At 44.4% G+C, this 18,861-nt stretch overlaps 2 protein-coding genes across 3 annotated transcripts in view; one reads left to right on the forward strand and one right to left on the reverse strand.

Annotated features, from left to right (window-relative positions):
- Positions 1 to 18,861, forward strand: part of LOC138299610 (E3 ubiquitin-protein ligase RNF113A-like) — a 178,788-nt gene that overhangs the window by 24,422 nt on the left and 135,505 nt on the right. The gene's annotated exons all lie outside the window — the stretch shown is intronic.
- LOC138299609 (uncharacterized) lies at positions 12,031 to 15,782 on the reverse strand. Its single transcript, XM_069238020.1, has 2 exons — positions 13,977 to 15,782; positions 12,031 to 13,091 (listed from the first exon to the last, which is right to left on the reverse strand). Exons 1-2 carry the CDS (start codon positions 14,775 to 14,777, stop codon positions 12,984 to 12,986), a joined length of 909 nt encoding a protein of 302 aa, XP_069094121.1. The 5' UTR covers positions 14,778 to 15,782; the 3' UTR covers positions 12,031 to 12,983.

The raw sequence follows: 18,861 nt of genomic DNA on the forward strand, positions 1-18,861 counted from the left end.
ACAATTTATACAAAACACTTTTATAATACAGTTCCATCACAGTTTACAAAGTCTTGATAATGTCATAAGCATGAACCTTGATGTCCTCCAGCTCAAGCTTGTCTCTCCTTTTTTTTCTTGAAGACTTTTTCTTGCAACCAAAATTAAAACACAGTTAAAAGTAAGTGCTTCTATAAATCGTGAGCAAAAGAATGAGACTAACTTTAAAAAGAACAAAAATTAGTGGGGTTAGAATTTTAAACAGAGTGCTTGGTGCTTTAGAGGACTTGAGTTGGTTAATGGCCCCTAGTGTATCTGCAGTAGTGATGGGTTTGTCTAATGCAGCAGCAGATTCAGCTGCCAGGGTATGGAGAGTAATGGAATCTAAGTGTGCACTGCACATCTCTTGGGAGGTGGGGTGGGCTGTAATGAGCGCTAGAAAGCCTAGAAGGCTTTAGGTTTATCCACAGTATTATGTGTAATGTCATGGTTATCTCTGATTTTGCCGATAATTCTACATGCTTGGTAGGCCTATAATTTGTGTTGTAGCATGGTGCCTAGCTTGTTTCCTCCCTCATGAAAGTGGGCCCCCAATCATTCAGGATGCAGTTGGCTCCATTGAATTCCAGTGTGCTTAGTTGGCCTCTCACTGCCAAGACCTTCTGCCAGATCCTGTTGGAGGGTGGATGTTAATGTTGTTCAAGCTCTGCTGGGTCCACAGATACGTGTATCCTGGGCAGCTCGGGCATACTTTTAAGCCAAGTGTTACCCCTAACAACCGCTTTAAGAGTCTCCCAGACCACTTGTTTATCCATATCCGCAGTGTCATTGTGATGAAAGAAGTCCGCAAACTTGTCACAAAGTTTTGCCGCAACCACAGGTTTCTTGAAGGAGGGAGTCATGGGGGCACCAGTCGCTGTTGTGATCTGTCTTGTAATGTTTAGAACTAAAAAATTTAGGGGGCCTTCATTGAAGGTGACAATGAACTGCAGGGTGTCTCTGAGGAATTTCTCATTCCACCACAATAGGAGATTGTTGGCTGTGAGTATTCTATTGCAGGTTCCCCAACCAGTTCCAGACAGAAGGACAGAACCTCGTATCAAGACTCGCAGCAGGATGGGACATCGTAGTCAAGGTGTGGGACATATGGTGCACCATTAGGCTATTCATCATCCTGCTTACCTACGTCAGTCATACGTCAGAGATGTTATAGAAGCTGAGCCTTGCTGTTTTCAGTTTCTGTTGAGCTTGTTGGGCGTCTGCATGGGCATCTGACCACAGTTTGTCATTCATATCTCCAGTCCTCAGAGGTCCAGCCTCTGTGTCCTCCGTCGGCAAGCCCAGGATCTGTTTCACCTCCTTTTAAGGGAGGTGGGTTGGGGGCTGTGTGATGTGTATGGCCAACCTGAGAATATATGATGTTGAAAGGGCGTGTCCTCCATTATCTCACGGCAGGGGAGAAGAGTAAGTTGGTGACTGGTTTGAAGCTTCTTCATTTGTGAATATGGTTGAAAGATCCAGGAAAAAGAGTTGTGGGCTGTTAAAAAAGATGGGGCCATGTCGCGCCCTGTGGACATTATTGCTGTTTTGCCCGTAAATTGATGTACGTGGAAGCTGGCTTTGATAATCTCTTATGATAAAAGAAAACATCTATGCAGGATCGGGATACTGTTATCCTTAAGAATAAACTAGGTAATGTGCACCTACAAATTCAGGGTTGTCAGTAAAACAGTAAAAGCGTCCTTTCTTTCCTATCCCTTGCCGCTGCGTCCCCGTGGCCCCTCCCCCACCTCCTCTTCATCCGGTTTCCCTTCTTTCTTATCCCTTGCCGCTGCGTCCCCACGGCCCCTCCCCCCTCCCCCACCTCCTCTTCGTCCGGTTTCCCGCCGCTGCTAATCCCTGCGGCCCCACCCCCCCAGGCTTCCCAGTCGCCCAGCCCTCCCTCCTCCCAGCTGCCACTCCCTCCCTCCTCCCCATTTATGGCAGCCGCTGCAAGCCCGTCTGCGCCAAGACCTCGCCCAGCGCCAATCCCCCTGGCCCCCTCAGACAAATCTACTCCACCCTCCACTCACTCAACCCAGGCCCTCGCCCCACCTGCACCCTTTCCAGCCCCAAACACACTCATGGCCCCTTCACCTGCTTCACCTGTCATTTCTCCTGCTCCCCATCCTTCACACCACACACCAACCATAGCGACCCCCCAACAACAAACACAACACCCCCAACGCAATACACACCTGCTCTGCCCCCACCCAGCCCAGCCGCACACCACCCCACAACCAGAACACACCCCGCAACAACACCCTCATGCACCACACCAGCACCACCCACCACAACCACCTCAACTGCCTGCTCCTCAACACCCGCTCCCTTCACAAACATGCTATAGAACTCAGGGACCTCATCACATCACACTCACCTGACATCGCCTTCCTCACAGAAACATGGACAAACCCCTCCTCGGAACCCGACATAGCCATCGCCACCCCCAAGGGATACAAACTTCAACGCAAAGACCGCCTCAACGGGCCAGGTGGTGGCATCGCCATCCTACACAGGGACACCATCAAAGTCACCACCAGCTCCTAAGACACTATCGACAACACAGAACACATGCACTTCCTAATCCACATTAACAACAACTCCACCCTTAGAGGTACACTTATATACAGACCACCAGGACCACGCCCCGCCTTCTGCGACACCATCGCCGACACCATCAGCTCGCACGCCCTCACCTCCACAGACTACATCCTCCTCGGTGATTTCAACTTTCACTTGAAGAACCTTCAAGACCACAACTCTACCTCCCTCATAGACAGCCTCACCAACCTCGGACTCAAAAAACTGGTCACCTCACCCACCCACTCAGCAGGACACACGCTCTACGCAATTTTCACCTCAAGCCAACACATAGCCTACACCCACACCACCGAACTACACTGGACTGACCACCACTGCATCCACTTCTCCTTCACCAAACACCCCACACACCACCATCAACACACCACACACTACCGCATGTGGGACAAGATCCCCACAGAACGCCTGAACTCCCAACTGGCTCACAACCTCCCCCCCTCACCAACGACCCCAACACAGGAGCACACAACCTCTCTAAATGGATCACTACCTACGCAGACACACTCTCCCCCCTCAGAAAACACATCGGCACCTGCAACATCAAGAATGCCCCATGGTTCACCCCCAAACTCCAAGCGCAAATGCCGCCAAGCGGAGAAAATATGGCGACAAGAACCCTCTACAACCACCTTCTCCACCCTCAAAACCACCATTTGCACCCATCACCAACTCATACGCACCGCCAAAAGAGATCACTACAAGACACGCCTTGACAACAACTCTCAAAACAGCAAAGAACTCTTCACCATCATTAAAGAGCTAGCCAGACCCAAAGCCAGCAACATAGACCCCACACACACACAGCCCCTATGTGACGCCCTCTCCAACCACTTCCACCACAAAATCCTGGACATCCACAACAACTTCATACCACACACACCCCTCACTCACCCAACTCAACCCCCACTCATGACCACCCCACCACACTCACCACCTGGGCCCCCACCACACACGAAGAAACCGAAAAAACCATGAACTCCATCCACTCTGGATCCCCCTCCGACCCCTGTCCTCATCGCATCTACAACAAAGCCAGCCCAACCATCGCCGCCGTACTACGCAACATAATCAACTCCTATTTCAATTCTGCCACCTACCCAGACCCTTGGAAGCACGCAGAAATCACTGCTCTCCTAAAAAAAAAAAAAAAAGCCGACCCGGAGGTCCTCTCCAACTATTGCCACACTGAATCACTATCCTCTCCTACGCAGACGACACCCAACTCATCCTCTCCCTCACCTGCAACCCCACCACCGCCAAAACCAACCTACAAGCTGCTCTCCTCGACACCGCCAACTGGATGACAACTAACCACCTCAAGCATAACTCCAACAAAACCGAGATCATTATCTTCGGCCCCAACAAAACCATATGAGACGACTCCTGGTGGCCCGCCCTCGGCACCGCACCCACCCCCGCAATCCACGCACGCAACCTCTGCATCATCCTGGACCCCTCCCTCTCCATGGCACAGCAAATCAATGCACTAACCTCCTGCTTCCACACACTCCGCACTCTAAAAAAAATCCTTCAAATGGATTCCCCCAGAGACCAGGAAGAGAGTCAACCATGCACTCATCAGCAGCAGACTAGACTACGGTAACGCCCTCTACACCGGCACCACACTCAAACACAAACTCCAGAGAATCCAGAACACAGCCGCACGCCTCGTCCTTGGCCTCCCCCGCCACAAACGAATCTCACCACACCTCAGATCCCTTCACTGGCTCCCCATAGACAAGAGAATCACTTTCAAGATCCTCATCCACTCACACAAATCCCTCCACAACACTGGCCCGACCTACCTCAACGAAAGAGTGAACTTCCACACTCCCACCCTCAACCTCCGATCAGCCGACCTCGCACTAGCTACAGTCCCCCTCATCCAACGAACCACCACAGGAGGCAGGGCTTTCTCCTACCTCGGCCCCACAACCTGGAACTCCCTCCCCACCAACCTCCGCAAAACCAAAGACCTCCTACTCTTCAGAAAAAACCTCAAGACATGGTTGTTCGAACAGTAACTCCCCCCTCACCCCCTATCCAAGCGCCTTGAGACCCTCACGGGTGAGTAGCGCGCTCTATAAAAAAATTTGATTGATTGATATAGTCAATGAAATAAGCCTTCTCGAGACAGTGTATACGTTTTAGAAGCTATAAAGGTTTATTAAAGGTTTTAGATCGTTACAGAAGTTGATTAATCAAAATAGGGAATTAGCAAAAAACTGAGAATAATTTGTGAGATGTAACTGCTGCATTTGACTAAGGGCCTCATTACAACATTGGCGGGCGGAAGTTGTAACCGCTGTGCGGCCGCCAATGCAGCCGCACTCCTGCGGTGCCCGGCTGGGCCGGCGGGCGGAACAGAGTTTCCACCCGCCAGCCTAGCGGGGATGTCAGCCGCAACATGGGAGCCGGCGGTGTTGCGGCCGTGCGACGGGTGCAGTTGCACCCGTCGCGCTTTTCACTATCTGCTGTGTAGACAGTGTAAAGTTTTGTGGGGCTGTGCAAGGGGGCCCCTGCACTGCCCATGCCAAAGGCATGCTATACTTTCCCAATGTTCACCTAACAGTCGCTCCCATCTCCATGCCAAAGGCATGGGCAGTGCAGGGGCTTCCAGGGGCCCGCGACTCCCCTTTCCGCCAGCCTTTCCATGGTGGTTCCTGCCGCCATGGAAAGGCTGGCGGGAAGGGGACTCGTAATCCTCGTGGATTACAACCGCCGGGACCAACGTGGCGGAAAACCACCGGCCCCGGCGGTGCGACCGCGGCGCTTCCGCCGCGGTCGTAATCCGCGAGTTTGCACCGCCAGCCTGTTGGCGGTGCAACCTCCAAAACAGCCCTGGCGGTCTTTGACCGCCAGGGTTGTAATGAGGGCCTAAGTCCTTAGAGTTAAAAAGTCTAACATGGGTCTGTTCTTTGAATGCTCAAGACTAAATTCTGGGTCACCTCCAGAATGAGCCCTCTTTTATAACAAAATACACAGTAAAAATCACGTATTCTGCAGTGGGGTAAGCAGAATGTTACATAAGCTCACAGAATCACAATACAGAATAAAACAGTACCTAATGCCATCCTCTAAATGAATCATAAATAGTGTGCTTTTGACCAATTGTTATCGGATGTGACAGTACAAATCTAGTTACACGTAAAAAACAGTGAGTCATATGAAACAGATAGGCTTGCTGAAACACAACAAGGAAAACTGTGCAGTTACATTTGAGAGGAAAGCTTCCTCAAAAGCTTGCAAAAACAACACGTTATTGACCAAAAACGACCAGCACTCACAAGCATTTACATAACATGATAGTGCACATTTTGCTCCCTGCAGAGGGAGAAGAAATGAAAACAGTCATGTTTGAGATTCAAGATGAAGTCAGGCGTAGTGTAGACCCAGTCTGACCCACTTTAAGAAAGCATATTTCTGTAGAGTGTAGTGTAACCGTTTTTAACGCAAAAATTTCAAAGCCTTATTATTAATAATTACACATATCTCGACAAAGGGTTAAGACATCCAGTATTCTTTTCACAGCCCTGGTGAGGAGGTGACTCCATGTACTATGTTCATTAGCATGGTTTCTCCTCTGCTTCTCTTAAACATCGCGTCGTAGAGGTCTGCGTGATATGTGTGAAGGTCAGCCTTTGAGGAGCTAGTTGGAATTCCTGTATGCAGATTTTCCTACAATGCAACCTATTTTCAAGGTCTTCACATTTCTTTTGTAGCAAAACGTGCATGAGCATGTACACCACCATGTACACTGTTCGGTTCAAGCTGTCGGAAACTCTTTTAAGCCTGGTCAGCATGTGCAGCTTCCACGCAGCACCTACCTTGTTCTTTAATTTAATTCAGATGGACCTGCCATTAGCACCCCACCCCTTGCCGTAGATATTATACAGCTCGACAAGTACCAAGAGGGAATTAGTGCAATCCTGTCCAATATATAAACAATAACAGGACTAGGAGGCTGATTGAAGCACTGGTTGCCTTCAGGAATACTTGGGTATACATTACTGAGTACGTTTGTATGGTTCCTTCCTTCTGTCCCTTCCTTTCCTCGTTTTCCCATCCCGGTTCCTCTCCACTCCTCCCATCCTTCTTCCCTCCCTACTCTCTGCTCCCCCCTTCTGTCTTCTTTTTTTCTCCCTCTCCTCTCTACCCCAACCACTCCTCCTCCCTCCCACCATCTGTACCCAGAAATTGTTTGTCATCATAATTACAGGGTATGAATTGATAGAAGTCCCTATCCTTGTGGATTGATTCTTCCTTCAAACACCTTGACAGGAGCAAGGCAAGTTCTCTAAAATATTGCCACTACTTTAATATCATAATTCCCTAGCCCTGCTCTTTGTAATAATGGAACTATTATTTTTTTAGATTAGTGGTGCTCACCACTCTGTCCTAATGATGACCTCCCAATAACTATGCATCGAAACACCATCGACTACAGATGTACATAGACCCTGTCTATTTGACCTTGAGCCTAGAAATAACTGAAAGAGTCAACTGTCATACATCTTATTGATGATTGTGATGCACTTTACTCACTTGTAATTCACATTTTGCACCTTTTCACTTATGTGAGCACTGAATAAACAAAACCTAATGTGATTTTGTAGATTATATTATGTTTTGCCAATCGTTGGGCATGAAAAAATTCTTTACATTGAAAATTATTATTGTGCATATATAAATTCTGCTGTGGTTTGTATATTCACCTGTGGATGGCAGTGGCATCTACAAGAAAATAGATATTTTTGCTTAAATGGGTCTGCAGTGAACCATTGTTTTTCTGATCTAATATTCTACCCTAAGCTACTGATGTAGTAGATTGAGTTTACCATTTTTGTTTTTTAGTGTATGTTAAGTGCAGTTACTGACCTACAAAGGTTATAATATCCTCACCTATATTTATAGGTTATCTATATTTTTTCTTTAGCATTTTCTTTTTGATTCTTTTTTCCCTTAATATCATGTGAGATAGGAACTCCCTATTTACACAAAGGACTATATTGCTAAAGTGGTCAGTGTGCCTTCATTGTTTCAGAAAACTTTAACTTCCGACCCATCTACTCCACCAGCATCGGACAGTTACAAAAATGCTAAAAAAACGCATCAAAAACAGAATTACATGCCTGTATATTTACTGAATATCTAAAAGCAGACATAATTCCCTTAGGTCTGCAAGTAGTTAACAGTCCTGCTATTTTTAGTAATGTTGCAACCACATGTTCCAGACATTGAAAGGTCCTTGGGATCGACACTGCAGAGTAAACGAGAATTTGAATAAATCTTTGAAATAGAAAAGGCCATTTTGGAGTCAGACACTATAGCAGATGCTAAAAGTGCCCTGGAAAAACCTGAAAGAACAATTGCAGACTTTAATAGATTTCTTCTGGTGTTCAAATTTATTAAAGTCACTCGTGACATTAAGAACTACAACAGTTAAAAATATATCCATCTTTGAGCCTTCACCAGACTCCAGCAACTCTGATGCAGAGGAGGGACCCAGTACCTCAGCACACAGGCACAACCCCATTTGAAGACCACATATTCGACCCCTCGAAAGAGTACTTAACACAAATATATTTCACGATGGAGGTTTTCATGTTAATAAGGATCTCGTAAATTCTAAATCGGCACTGGTTCTAGAACCCTCTGATTTCATTATGTCTTTATTGGAGATTGCTTTAACTAAGATTGTTTTCCAGTTTGATGGTAAATACTACTTGCAGTGGAAGGGGACTTCAGTGGGGCAGTTTTCACCACAGATTTTGTTATTCTTTTTCTTGATAATCTAGACACTATATCGATTTTGAACAGGGTCAACCCTTTCTTCAAACGTTCCATCAATGGAAAAGGAACATAGATGATGTTTTTATGATGTGGCCAGGCAGTGAGGCTGGTCTTGAACAATATGTTATGTGGGTAAATGACTGCCAATCTGATCTTACATTTTCTTACCACTCAAGTAGTGAAGAAATTGACTACATAGGTGTGACTGTAGAGATTTCAGATAACCTCCTTTCTACCACTTTGTTCCGAAAACCCATAGAAAGAAATACACTACTACAATACTCTAGCTTCCACCCCCTTGGTCTAAGAGATGGTCTGCGCTATGGACAGTTTTTTCGAATCCGACGTAATTGTAAACTAACAGATGATTATTTTTAGAGAAGCAAATGTCTTGGCATGTAAGCTTACGGAACGTGTCTATCCCAAGAAACTAGTAAGATACTTGTTGAACAGAGTCTGGTATTCTCACAGGGATACTTTACTCTCACCCAAATTAAGATCAACCATTAGGCAAATTACCTGTGCAACTACGTTTCGCCAGCAAGTCAAAGATAGTAAAAAGTATATTAAAAAAAAGCACTGCAATGTACTAGCCACTGGTGCTCCATCGCTAGAGATTTTTCTCCTTGAAACGGAAAAGTAATTTACAGGACTATTTGGTAAGAACCCACAAACCTAAAACCAATAGTAATACCTTTCATACCTTATTGAAGCTCCCTCCTGTTCAAGGACATAATACCGTGGCAATTGTATTGCTTGTAATTACAACACCAAGGTGTTTGAACATCAGCACGTAAAACATGATCTAAATTTATTTTCAAACTGTAATTCAAATAATGTGAACTGTTGGATTTCCTGTCCGTGTAATTTACTTTACATTGGTCAGACCACACAAAAGGTAAAAGCTCACATTTGCCAACACAAAATCAGAATTCGCTGTAGAATAATCACTGCACCATTGGTCGAACAGTTTCTAAGTTGCAAGCACAGGGAGAATGATTTCACTTGGCAAGTTACTGAGGTGATGAGATCCCATCCTAGGATACTGAATTTCTGCTAAATAAAATGGAAAGGTAATGGATTTTTCATCGTTAGTGGTCTAAAAACAATTGAGGAATTGAATGCAATTCTGTAATTAATTGTACATCATATTTTTACCAGGTATACTCACTGGACTGTATATAAGATCCTTATAAATAATTTGTATATGTTTGTCATTTTTTCATTTATTTTCTGATCTTTGTGTTTTCTATTTTTGCATTATAACTATTCATTTGATAATTTACATATTTTTATGGTTTCTTTATGATTGATTTTCTCTTTTCACTGTCACTGGAGGATTACTTGTTCTAATTAATTGCCCATTGATATTTGTCTGTTATTTACATATTCTTAAAATTTACTCTTTTTTTTTTTCTCTGTGTCTCTGGAGGATTACCTGTTGTAATAATTTTTGTATTGCTATTTGTCATTCCATTTGATATTTGTCTGTCAATGAGGTATTATTGTCATTCAGGTCCTTGGTCTTTGTAAGGATTCTTCCACTTCTATCTTCTGACAATTTTAATTTTTCTCATGATGTGGAGAAGTTCCATATTAATGATTTGTGCGCCATCTTGCACCTACTAATGTCTTTAACCTCCCACTCATTGCCAGTTGAGCATGCGTGCCACGTGCACGCTGCTCGGTTCTTGCCGCCTGAAACTCTTTTAGCCCTGGTACTATGGTACTATACAGCTCGCTAAGTATCAAGTGGGAATTAGTAAATTCCAGTCTAAAATATAAACAAGAACTGGACGGGAAGGCTGATTGAAGCTCTGGGCGCCTGCATCAATACTCAGGTACACAGGACTGAGTAATGTTTTATGGTTCTTTCCTTCCGTCCCTTTTTTCCATTTTTACCCATCCTAGTCCCTCTATCTTCCTGTCCTTTTTTGCCCCTTCCTCTACCCCCCTTTTTTTTTCTTCCTCTTCCCCAACCATCCCCACTCTCTCTCCTCCCCTACCTTCAGTAATTGAGTATGTCATTATAATTCCAGGGTAGGAACTATTATGAGTCCCATCCTTGTGGATTGATTCTTCCGTAGAACAACTTAATCCGAGCAAGGGAATTTCTGTAAAATATTGCCTCTACTTTAATATCATAATTCCTTAGTCCAGCCTTTTGTAATAATGGAACTGATATTTTTTGATTCTCGGTGCTCACCACTCTGTCCTGATGATGACCTCCCAGTAACTATAGGTCAAAACGCATTAGACTGCAGATGTATATAGATCCTATCTATTTGACCCCAAGCCCAGAAATAACTGAAGGAGTCAGGATTCATACGTCTTTTCATCCTTGTTTGTGATGCACTTTGTTCACATTTTGAACTTTTTCACATGTGAGCACTGAATCAACAGTAACTAATTAAATTTTGAAAAATAAATTATATTATCTTTTTGCTAACTGTTGGTGTAGGGAGCAGAGTTCTGTTTGTAGTACCCTACACTTTTTTGCCTGTTTTTTTTAGATGCAACTTTGACTGAAGTTCACTGAGTTCCTGCTAACCAGGTCCCTATTGCCATTGTTCCTTCCCCAAAACAAGACACCTGTAAGTGGTACTGGGGATTGGTACTGATGAGGACCCTTCAGAGCTGCAGCACAACTTGTGCCACCCTGAGGGATTGTAGTGCTTTCCTCTTATTTAGTTTCTAAGCACTAACATAACACAACAGAAATGCACTTCTGAGGTCAAAGAAGACTTTTATTGTTATTTTATTCTTCCCCAACCACAATGTTTATGAATGAATGACGAATTAGTAGCTTTCAAGTCCGCGTTAATCAAACAAAATATATCAGTTTGCAATATACACAGCAGGTTATATTTATAAGATATTGAATGCAAAGCAAAACAAATACTTCACCGTGTAGGAACTATTTACAGCTACATCTTTCTAAGGTCTGCAAGCTGAGACCCCTGTCAGCCGCGAGAAAGAGTGTCATCTACCCACACGGGATGCTGGCAACTGGCGCCAAGCTCCAGCACGAGGTCCGGCAGATTCGAATCTGACCCTCTGCAGCCTGTTACATTAGTTACAAAGGTGTGCCCCCTCCTCTCAGACCTGGGAAACTGAGCAAGCCTTTTGGAGACTGGCCAGGTCTCCAAGACTACTCCTGTTCCCAAGCTCAAGGGAAGAGAAACGACGCCCATGTACTCTCTCTTATCAGGTCTAGTCTACTGTGAGAGCAAAACATCTTGGTTCTCTGGTGCAAAAACACAGCTTGGAAAAATACAGAACTCCACGTTAAAGGCAATGGGCAGCTAACCTAAATATCAAATGCAATGTCATGTTAAAGGCAATAGGCAGCTAACCTAAATATCAAATGCAATGTCTAGTGTCATGTCAAAGCCAATAGGCATCTAAGCTGAATACAAAATGCAATGTCTTATATCATGTCAAAGCCCATAGGCAGCTGAGCTGAATATAAAATGCAATGTATAATATCATGTCAAAGCCAATAGGCAGCGGAGCTGAATACAAAGTGTAATGTATAATATCATGTCAAAGCCAATAGGCAGCGGAGCTGAATATCATGTCAAAGCCAATAGGCAGTTAAGCTGAATACATAGTGTAATATATGATATCATGTCAAAGCCAATAGGCAGCGGAGCTGAATACAAAATGTAATATATGATATCATGTCAAAGCCAATAGGCAGAATATCTAATAGCATGTCAAAGTCAATAGGCAGCTAAATTGAATACATCATGTCAAAGTCAATAGGCATGCAATGTCAAAGCCAATAGGCGGCTAGACTGGATACAGCATATCAAAGCCAATAGGCAGAATACAGAATGTAATGGCTAATGCAATGTCAAAGCCCATAGACGGCTAAACTGAATACAGAAAGCAATGGCTAATGCCATGTCAAAGCCAATAGGCACAATACAGAATGTAATGACTAATGCAATGTCAAAGCCCATAGGCGGCTAAACTGAATACAGAAAGCAATGGCTAATGCCATGTCAAAGCCAATAGGCGGCTCAACTGAACAAAACATACCATGTGCTACTGGTGAACATTGAGCAACTAATATGTGCAGTGGTGAAACACAAAGTCATTGGTCAAAACAAACTTTATCAAATGGCAGGACATTCCGCCCTTTGACCAATGAATTTTTGTTTCACATATCTCATATTTCAAACAAACAAAAAAAAAAAACATCAGCACAAAAAAAAAACATTATGATCAAAACAATCCCTGTAAAGCAATAGAAGTGAATTAACACATTGATTTCATAACCTTTCACATCAGATACATCTACATAGAAAAGACTGGGCAATTTTTTTTTTTTTCTTTTTTTTTTCTCTAAATGAGTCTCTAATTCAACAGTGTTAGCAATTTGATGTGGCATGAGTTCTACTCATGTAAAGGTGCACGGTCCACCTGAAAGGTTTGCTGGAAGATAAGCAAAAGTCAGAGTTCCATACGAGAGGGAAAAAAAAAAAAAACACAACAAACAAGTTGAACTTGAACTGAAGGCGCAGTTTGCGCAAAATGGATCCATGGTGCTGGCACTTTACTCAGCCAGGTTCAGGTTGGGGATTCGGTCCCTTCCCCGACCCCACACGCACACACCGGAAGGGGGACCACACAGCGCACTCAGGGACAGTGGCGAAACGTGGTAGGATCTGCAAAAGAAACAAGTATGACTTTTCTTGCAAATAACATTTTTCATTTAAACTGCACCCTTCCTCTTTCTTTCCCTGTTTTATAATCAGCAGGACGTTTTTGGGGCCCTTTGTTATATTTTCTGCAGGTTCTGGAGGGTCACTTGGGGCTTCAGCCCACACATCAGTACTGAGGTTTTTATCTGCTGCGCCACAGCTTCCTTTTTCTTGCACTGTCAGAAGGGCTGGGGCAGACTCCTTCTTTACCAAACCTCCATTCACTGCACTTTTGTCAATTTGGGCCATTCTGTCTCCAATTTGTATGAATGAATCAGATTCTTTTCTAGGTATCAGCATAATTTCGATTTTTCCTTGGTAATTTGCAGCAATCACTCTCCCTAAAACCTGATCAATTTGCCATTTCTGTTCTGGTAACTTTCCTCTCCCCAACTGCTCTGTGACTGCTTGCATGACAGATTGCTTTTGTGCGTGCTGCACAGTTTTTATCAAATCTAGGGGAATGGGCATCTCTCTCATCTCTGCCCACCTGTAAGTGGCCTTTTCACATTTCTGGGGCACCCACATAGCTATCCCCACTAAGGCAGAATTCTGGGTGAACACTTCTCTCTCTGCATTTTTCTCATTAACATCTGCAAGGTAATTGAACCAGTTAGGTACAAGCCATGTGGCTAAAACATTATCAAAGAACCAAAAATCAGCGTAAAAATGACACATCTCACGTAGGTCTTGCTTTAAAATCTGACACACATTATACAACGCTGTTCCTTCTACTGTGCCAGAAAGCAACATTTCAGTCAATGAATCATTAGTAAAACAAACATGCTTTTTATCTTCAGTAGACACAAATTCAAATGGTGCACACAATTTCATTGATAATTCTTTTACCTGTGGTACTCTAGCCCTGTCTTGCAAGTACCAGATCCATTGTATGATTCTAGCTAGGGGCACTATTTTCTTTCCTTGTTCATGAGTTAAATGTACATAAGTATTTCCTTCTTGCACTGCGCAGAAACCTAAAGTCTGCATTATTTCATTTGCCAAATCACAAGCGCGCAGCTGCATATTATTTTTTACAGTGACCATGTACAAAAGTGTTAGGATTTCTCTCAAATGAGGGCTATTCTTTTTCCAAAAATCAAACAAACTAATGAAACTCGGGGTGTCTTGCTCTAAAATCCTTCGTTTTACTTGTGCATTTTGCAACGGTAACTTGTAAATCACATTCTGGTCTCTCTTGTTCGTGTTATCAGTTAAGGAATGCATTTTGGCTGCCAAAAACCCTGGCTCACACGGAAACTCAGTGCAGCTCGGAGCTGTCTTAACCCCCTCATTACTGGAATGGGACAAGGAAGATTCTTCAAAAACAGCCCTTTTATAACTTTCCGTCTTATTTTGAATTATTGTATCCTGGCTAATTTGCTCACGTAAATTCCTATTTTCATGTTCCAACTTCCTACATTTCTCCTGCATTTCTCTGTAAGCAGATAAAGGTATCCAGACCTTTCTGTCATCATTACTTCCAAAACACACGTTTTCTACATATATACAACGGGAATTATTTCTCAAAACCTTATCAGGCCTTTTAGCTACACATGCATTTTCTTCTGTAATTCCCCAAACAGAAAACAATTCACAGTTTTTCTTAGCACCATCAGGCAGTTCATCAACACATGTATTCTCAGACATGGTCTGCCGTGCTACTGTGATTCTCCAAACAGAAAACAATTTCTGTAATTCTCCAAACAACAAAAAAACAATTACACTTTTAAAGTGTGCACTTAGAAATCTACTAACTCGTCAAACCCCTTCTTAATCACCTCTTAATGACCGACACCCCACGACTCCAGGTACCAATTGTAGTGCTTTCCTCTTATTTAGTTTCTAAGCACTAACATAACACAACAGAAATGCACTTCTGAGGTCAAAGAAGACTTTTATTGTTATTTTATTCTTCCCCAACCACAATGTTTATGAATGAATGACGAATTAGTAGCTTTCAAGTCCGCGTTAATCAAACAAAATATATCAGTTTGCAATATACACAGCAGGTTATATTTATAAGATATTGAATGCAAAGCAAAACAAATACTTCACCGTGTAGGAACTATTTACAGCTACATCTTTCTAAGGTCTGCAAGCTGAGACCCCTGTCAGCCGCGAGAAAGAGTGTCATCTACCCACACGGGATGCTGGCAACTGGCGCCAAGCTCCAGCACGAGGTCCGGCAGATTCGAATCTGACCCTCTGCAGCCTGTTACATTAGTTACAAAGGTGTGCCCCCTCCTCTCAGACCTGGGAAACTGAGCAAGCCTTTTGGAGACTGGCCAGGTCTCCAAGACTACTCCTGTTCCCAAGCTCAAGGGAAGAGAAACGACGCCCATGTACTCTCTCTTATCAGGTCTAGTCTACTGTGAGAGCAAAACATCTTGGTTCTCTGGTGCAAAAACACAGCTTGGAAAAATACAGAACTCCACGTTAAAGGCAATGGGCAGCTAACCTAAATATCAAATGCAATGTCATGTTAAAGGCAATAGGCAGCTAACCTAAATATCAAATGCAATGTCTAGTGTCATGTCAAAGCCAATAGGCATCTAAGCTGAATACAAAATGCAATGTCTTATATCATGTCAAAGCCCATAGGCAGCTGAGCTGAATATAAAATGCAATGTATAATATCATGTCAAAGCCAATAGGCAGCGGAGCTGAATACAAAGTGTAATGTATAATATCATGTCAAAGCCAATAGGCAGCGGAGCTGAATATCATGTCAAAGCCAATAGGCAGTTAAGCTGAATACATAGTGTAATATATGATATCATGTCAAAGCCAATAGGCAGCGGAGCTGAATACAAAATGTAATATATGATATCATGTCAAAGCCAATAGGCAGAATATCTAATAGCATGTCAAAGTCAATAGGCAGCTAAATTGAATACATCATGTCAAAGTCAATAGGCATGCAATGTCAAAGCCAATAGGCGGCTAGACTGGATACAGCATATCAAAGCCAATAGGCAGAATACAGAATGTAATGGCTAATGCAATGTCAAAGCCCATAGACGGCTAAACTGAATACAGAAAGCAATGGCTAATGCCATGTCAAAGCCAATAGGCACAATACAGAATGTAATGACTAATGCAATGTCAAAGCCCATAGGCGGCTAAACTGAATACAGAAAGCAATGGCTAATGCCATGTCAAAGCCAATAGGCGGCTCAACTGAACAAAACATACCATGTGCTACTGGTGAACATTGAGCAACTAATATGCGCAGTGGTGAAACACAAAGTCATTGGTCAAAACAAACTTTATCAAATGGCAGGACAGGGATCCAGCACCAACCTAATGCAGACTGCCATTGCAGGCTGTGTGACATGGTTCTCCCAATATTGAAAACAAGACATGGCACACACTTGTGTGCCATGTCCCCTAAAACACTGCTTGTAATATCCATAAGGCAGGGTGCATTATATTACAAGTGTGCGCATATATGCATGAGCAAACATGCCCCGTACTATGTAGTTGTCGATTCTTAGGCATAGTAAGTGTGCAGGGAAGCCATTTTAAATACATGTGCTGGACACTGGTCACGAGTTCAACAGCTACATGATGGCTTCTCTGATCCTAGGGATGTTTGGTATCCAACATCTCGTATTAATAAACCCTCACTGATTCCAGTGATGGATTTATTAATACCTGCACCTAGAGTGCCCCCAGAAAAACCTACTAACTTCTGGTGAGATCACTGACCGGTTCTGGCCAGCCTACAACCAACAGACGAGAATCTGACTTCCCAGGGGGAGAGCCTCTGCTCTTGAGAGGTCAGAGATAAAAGCCCGTCTGGGCTGGGGTGTTAGACATCTCCTCCCCACAGGAAGACCTGCATTCCAGGGCAGGCCCATCAAAGAAGCTTTTGGTATGCATATCTGGCGTTCCTCAGAGCAGGATGCCAACCCCCGCACCAGGGCCCATCTGGCACCTGGACAGGCAGAAACATTAGCTATGCAGAAGGCGTGTTGCACTTCCAGACTGGTTACACCCCTAGGATCACCAGACTGAAGTGGACCCGACTTGGGAATTTCCTTCATCTTGTGTGTGTTTAAATTTAGGAACTCTGGACCCCAAGGGTAATTAGCCCATTGGCTGAGTATTTAGGAGACTCCCTTATAAAACATCCTCGGATATTTGCTGGACCCAAAGAACTGCTCGAGCCAAGAAGCCTTCTGAACCAGACAACCGAGGAGCACGACTGACTTGGCGCCAACACTGCTGGTCTGCTTGCTGCACCCAACCCTCAAAGAACAACTGACCTGTCCTGCCGCTGCAGCCTCCAAAAAAAAGAGAGAGCTGCTGGTGCTTCAGCAATCACCAGGAGGAACTCCCTTGGAGTAGAGGAGCTACTCCCCTGCATCCATAGGCACCCAAGTAAGACCTAAGAGGACTGGGACCACTAGAACCCATATGTTGGACATCACTACTGCACCAAGCCACCCAGCCCTCGTTGAAGTAGGCCAGCAGTGTGAACGTGGTCTCCAAGCCCTCCAGTAAAGAAGCCCACCCTGTGCTCGCCCACTGTGGACTTCACAACGGCGTCTACAGACCTTCAACAGATTCTCCCTGCAATCTCTAGTGACCAGGAGGCAAAGACCTGATACACTGGGACACCTCTGCACCTTTCCACCCCAGACCCAAGAGAAGAGAACCATGGGTGTCCCCAAGTCTTCCCACCTCATGAGACCTGAGCTCACTAAGATAGTGGCAAAAAGAGATAATACTAATGCTCTATTTTGTGGTAGTGTGGTCGAGCAGTAGGCTTATCAAAGGAGTAGTGTTAAGCATTTGTTGTACATAAACACAGGCAATAAATGAGGAACACACACTCAGGGACAATTCCAAGCCAATAGGTTTTTGTATAGAAAAATATCTTTTCTTAGTTTATTTTAAGAACCACAGGTTCAAATTCTACATGTAATATCTCATTTGAAAGGTATTGCAGGTAAGTACTTTAGGAACTTTGAATAATCACAATAGCATATATACTTTTTACATAAAACACATTTAGCTGTTTTAAGAGTGGACACTTAATGCAATTTTCACAGTTCCTGGGGGAGGTAAAGTAATGTTAGTTCTTGCAGGTAAGTAAACCACCTACGGGGTTCAAATTGGGGTCCAAGGTAGCCCACCGTTGGGGGTTCAGAGCGACCCCAAAGTCACCACACCAGCAGCTCAGGGCCGGTCAGGTGCAGAGGTCAAAGAGGTGCCCAAAACACATACGCTTCAATGGAGGTAACGGGGTGCCCCGGTTCCAGTCTGCCAGCAGGTAAGTACCCGCGTCTTCGGAGGGCAGACCAGGGGGGTTTTGTAGGGCACCGGGGGGGACACAAGTCAGCACAAAAAGTACACCCTCAGCAGCACGGGGGCGGCCGGGTGCAGTGTGCAAACACTCGTCGGGTTTCCAATGGTTTTCAATGAGAGACCAAGGGGTCTCTTCAGCGGTGCAGGCAGGCAAGGGGGGGGCTCCTCGGGGTAGCCACCACCTGGGCAAGGGAGAGGGCCTCCTGGGGGTCACTCCTGCACTGGAGTTCCGATCCTTCAGGTCCTGGGGGCTGCGGGTGCAGGGTCTTTTCCAGGCGTCGGGATTTCAGAGTCAGGCAGTCGCGGTCAGGGGGAGCCTCGGGATTCCCTCTGCAGGCGTCGCTGTGGGGGCTCAGGGGGGACAACTTTGGTTACTCAAAGTCTTGGAGTCGCCGGAGGGTCCTCCCTGTAGCGT

This window comes from Pleurodeles waltl, chromosome 6 (assembly GCF_031143425.1).
Source record: "Pleurodeles waltl isolate 20211129_DDA chromosome 6, aPleWal1.hap1.20221129, whole genome shotgun sequence".
Taxonomy (NCBI): Eukaryota; Metazoa; Chordata; class Amphibia; order Caudata; family Salamandridae; genus Pleurodeles; species Pleurodeles waltl.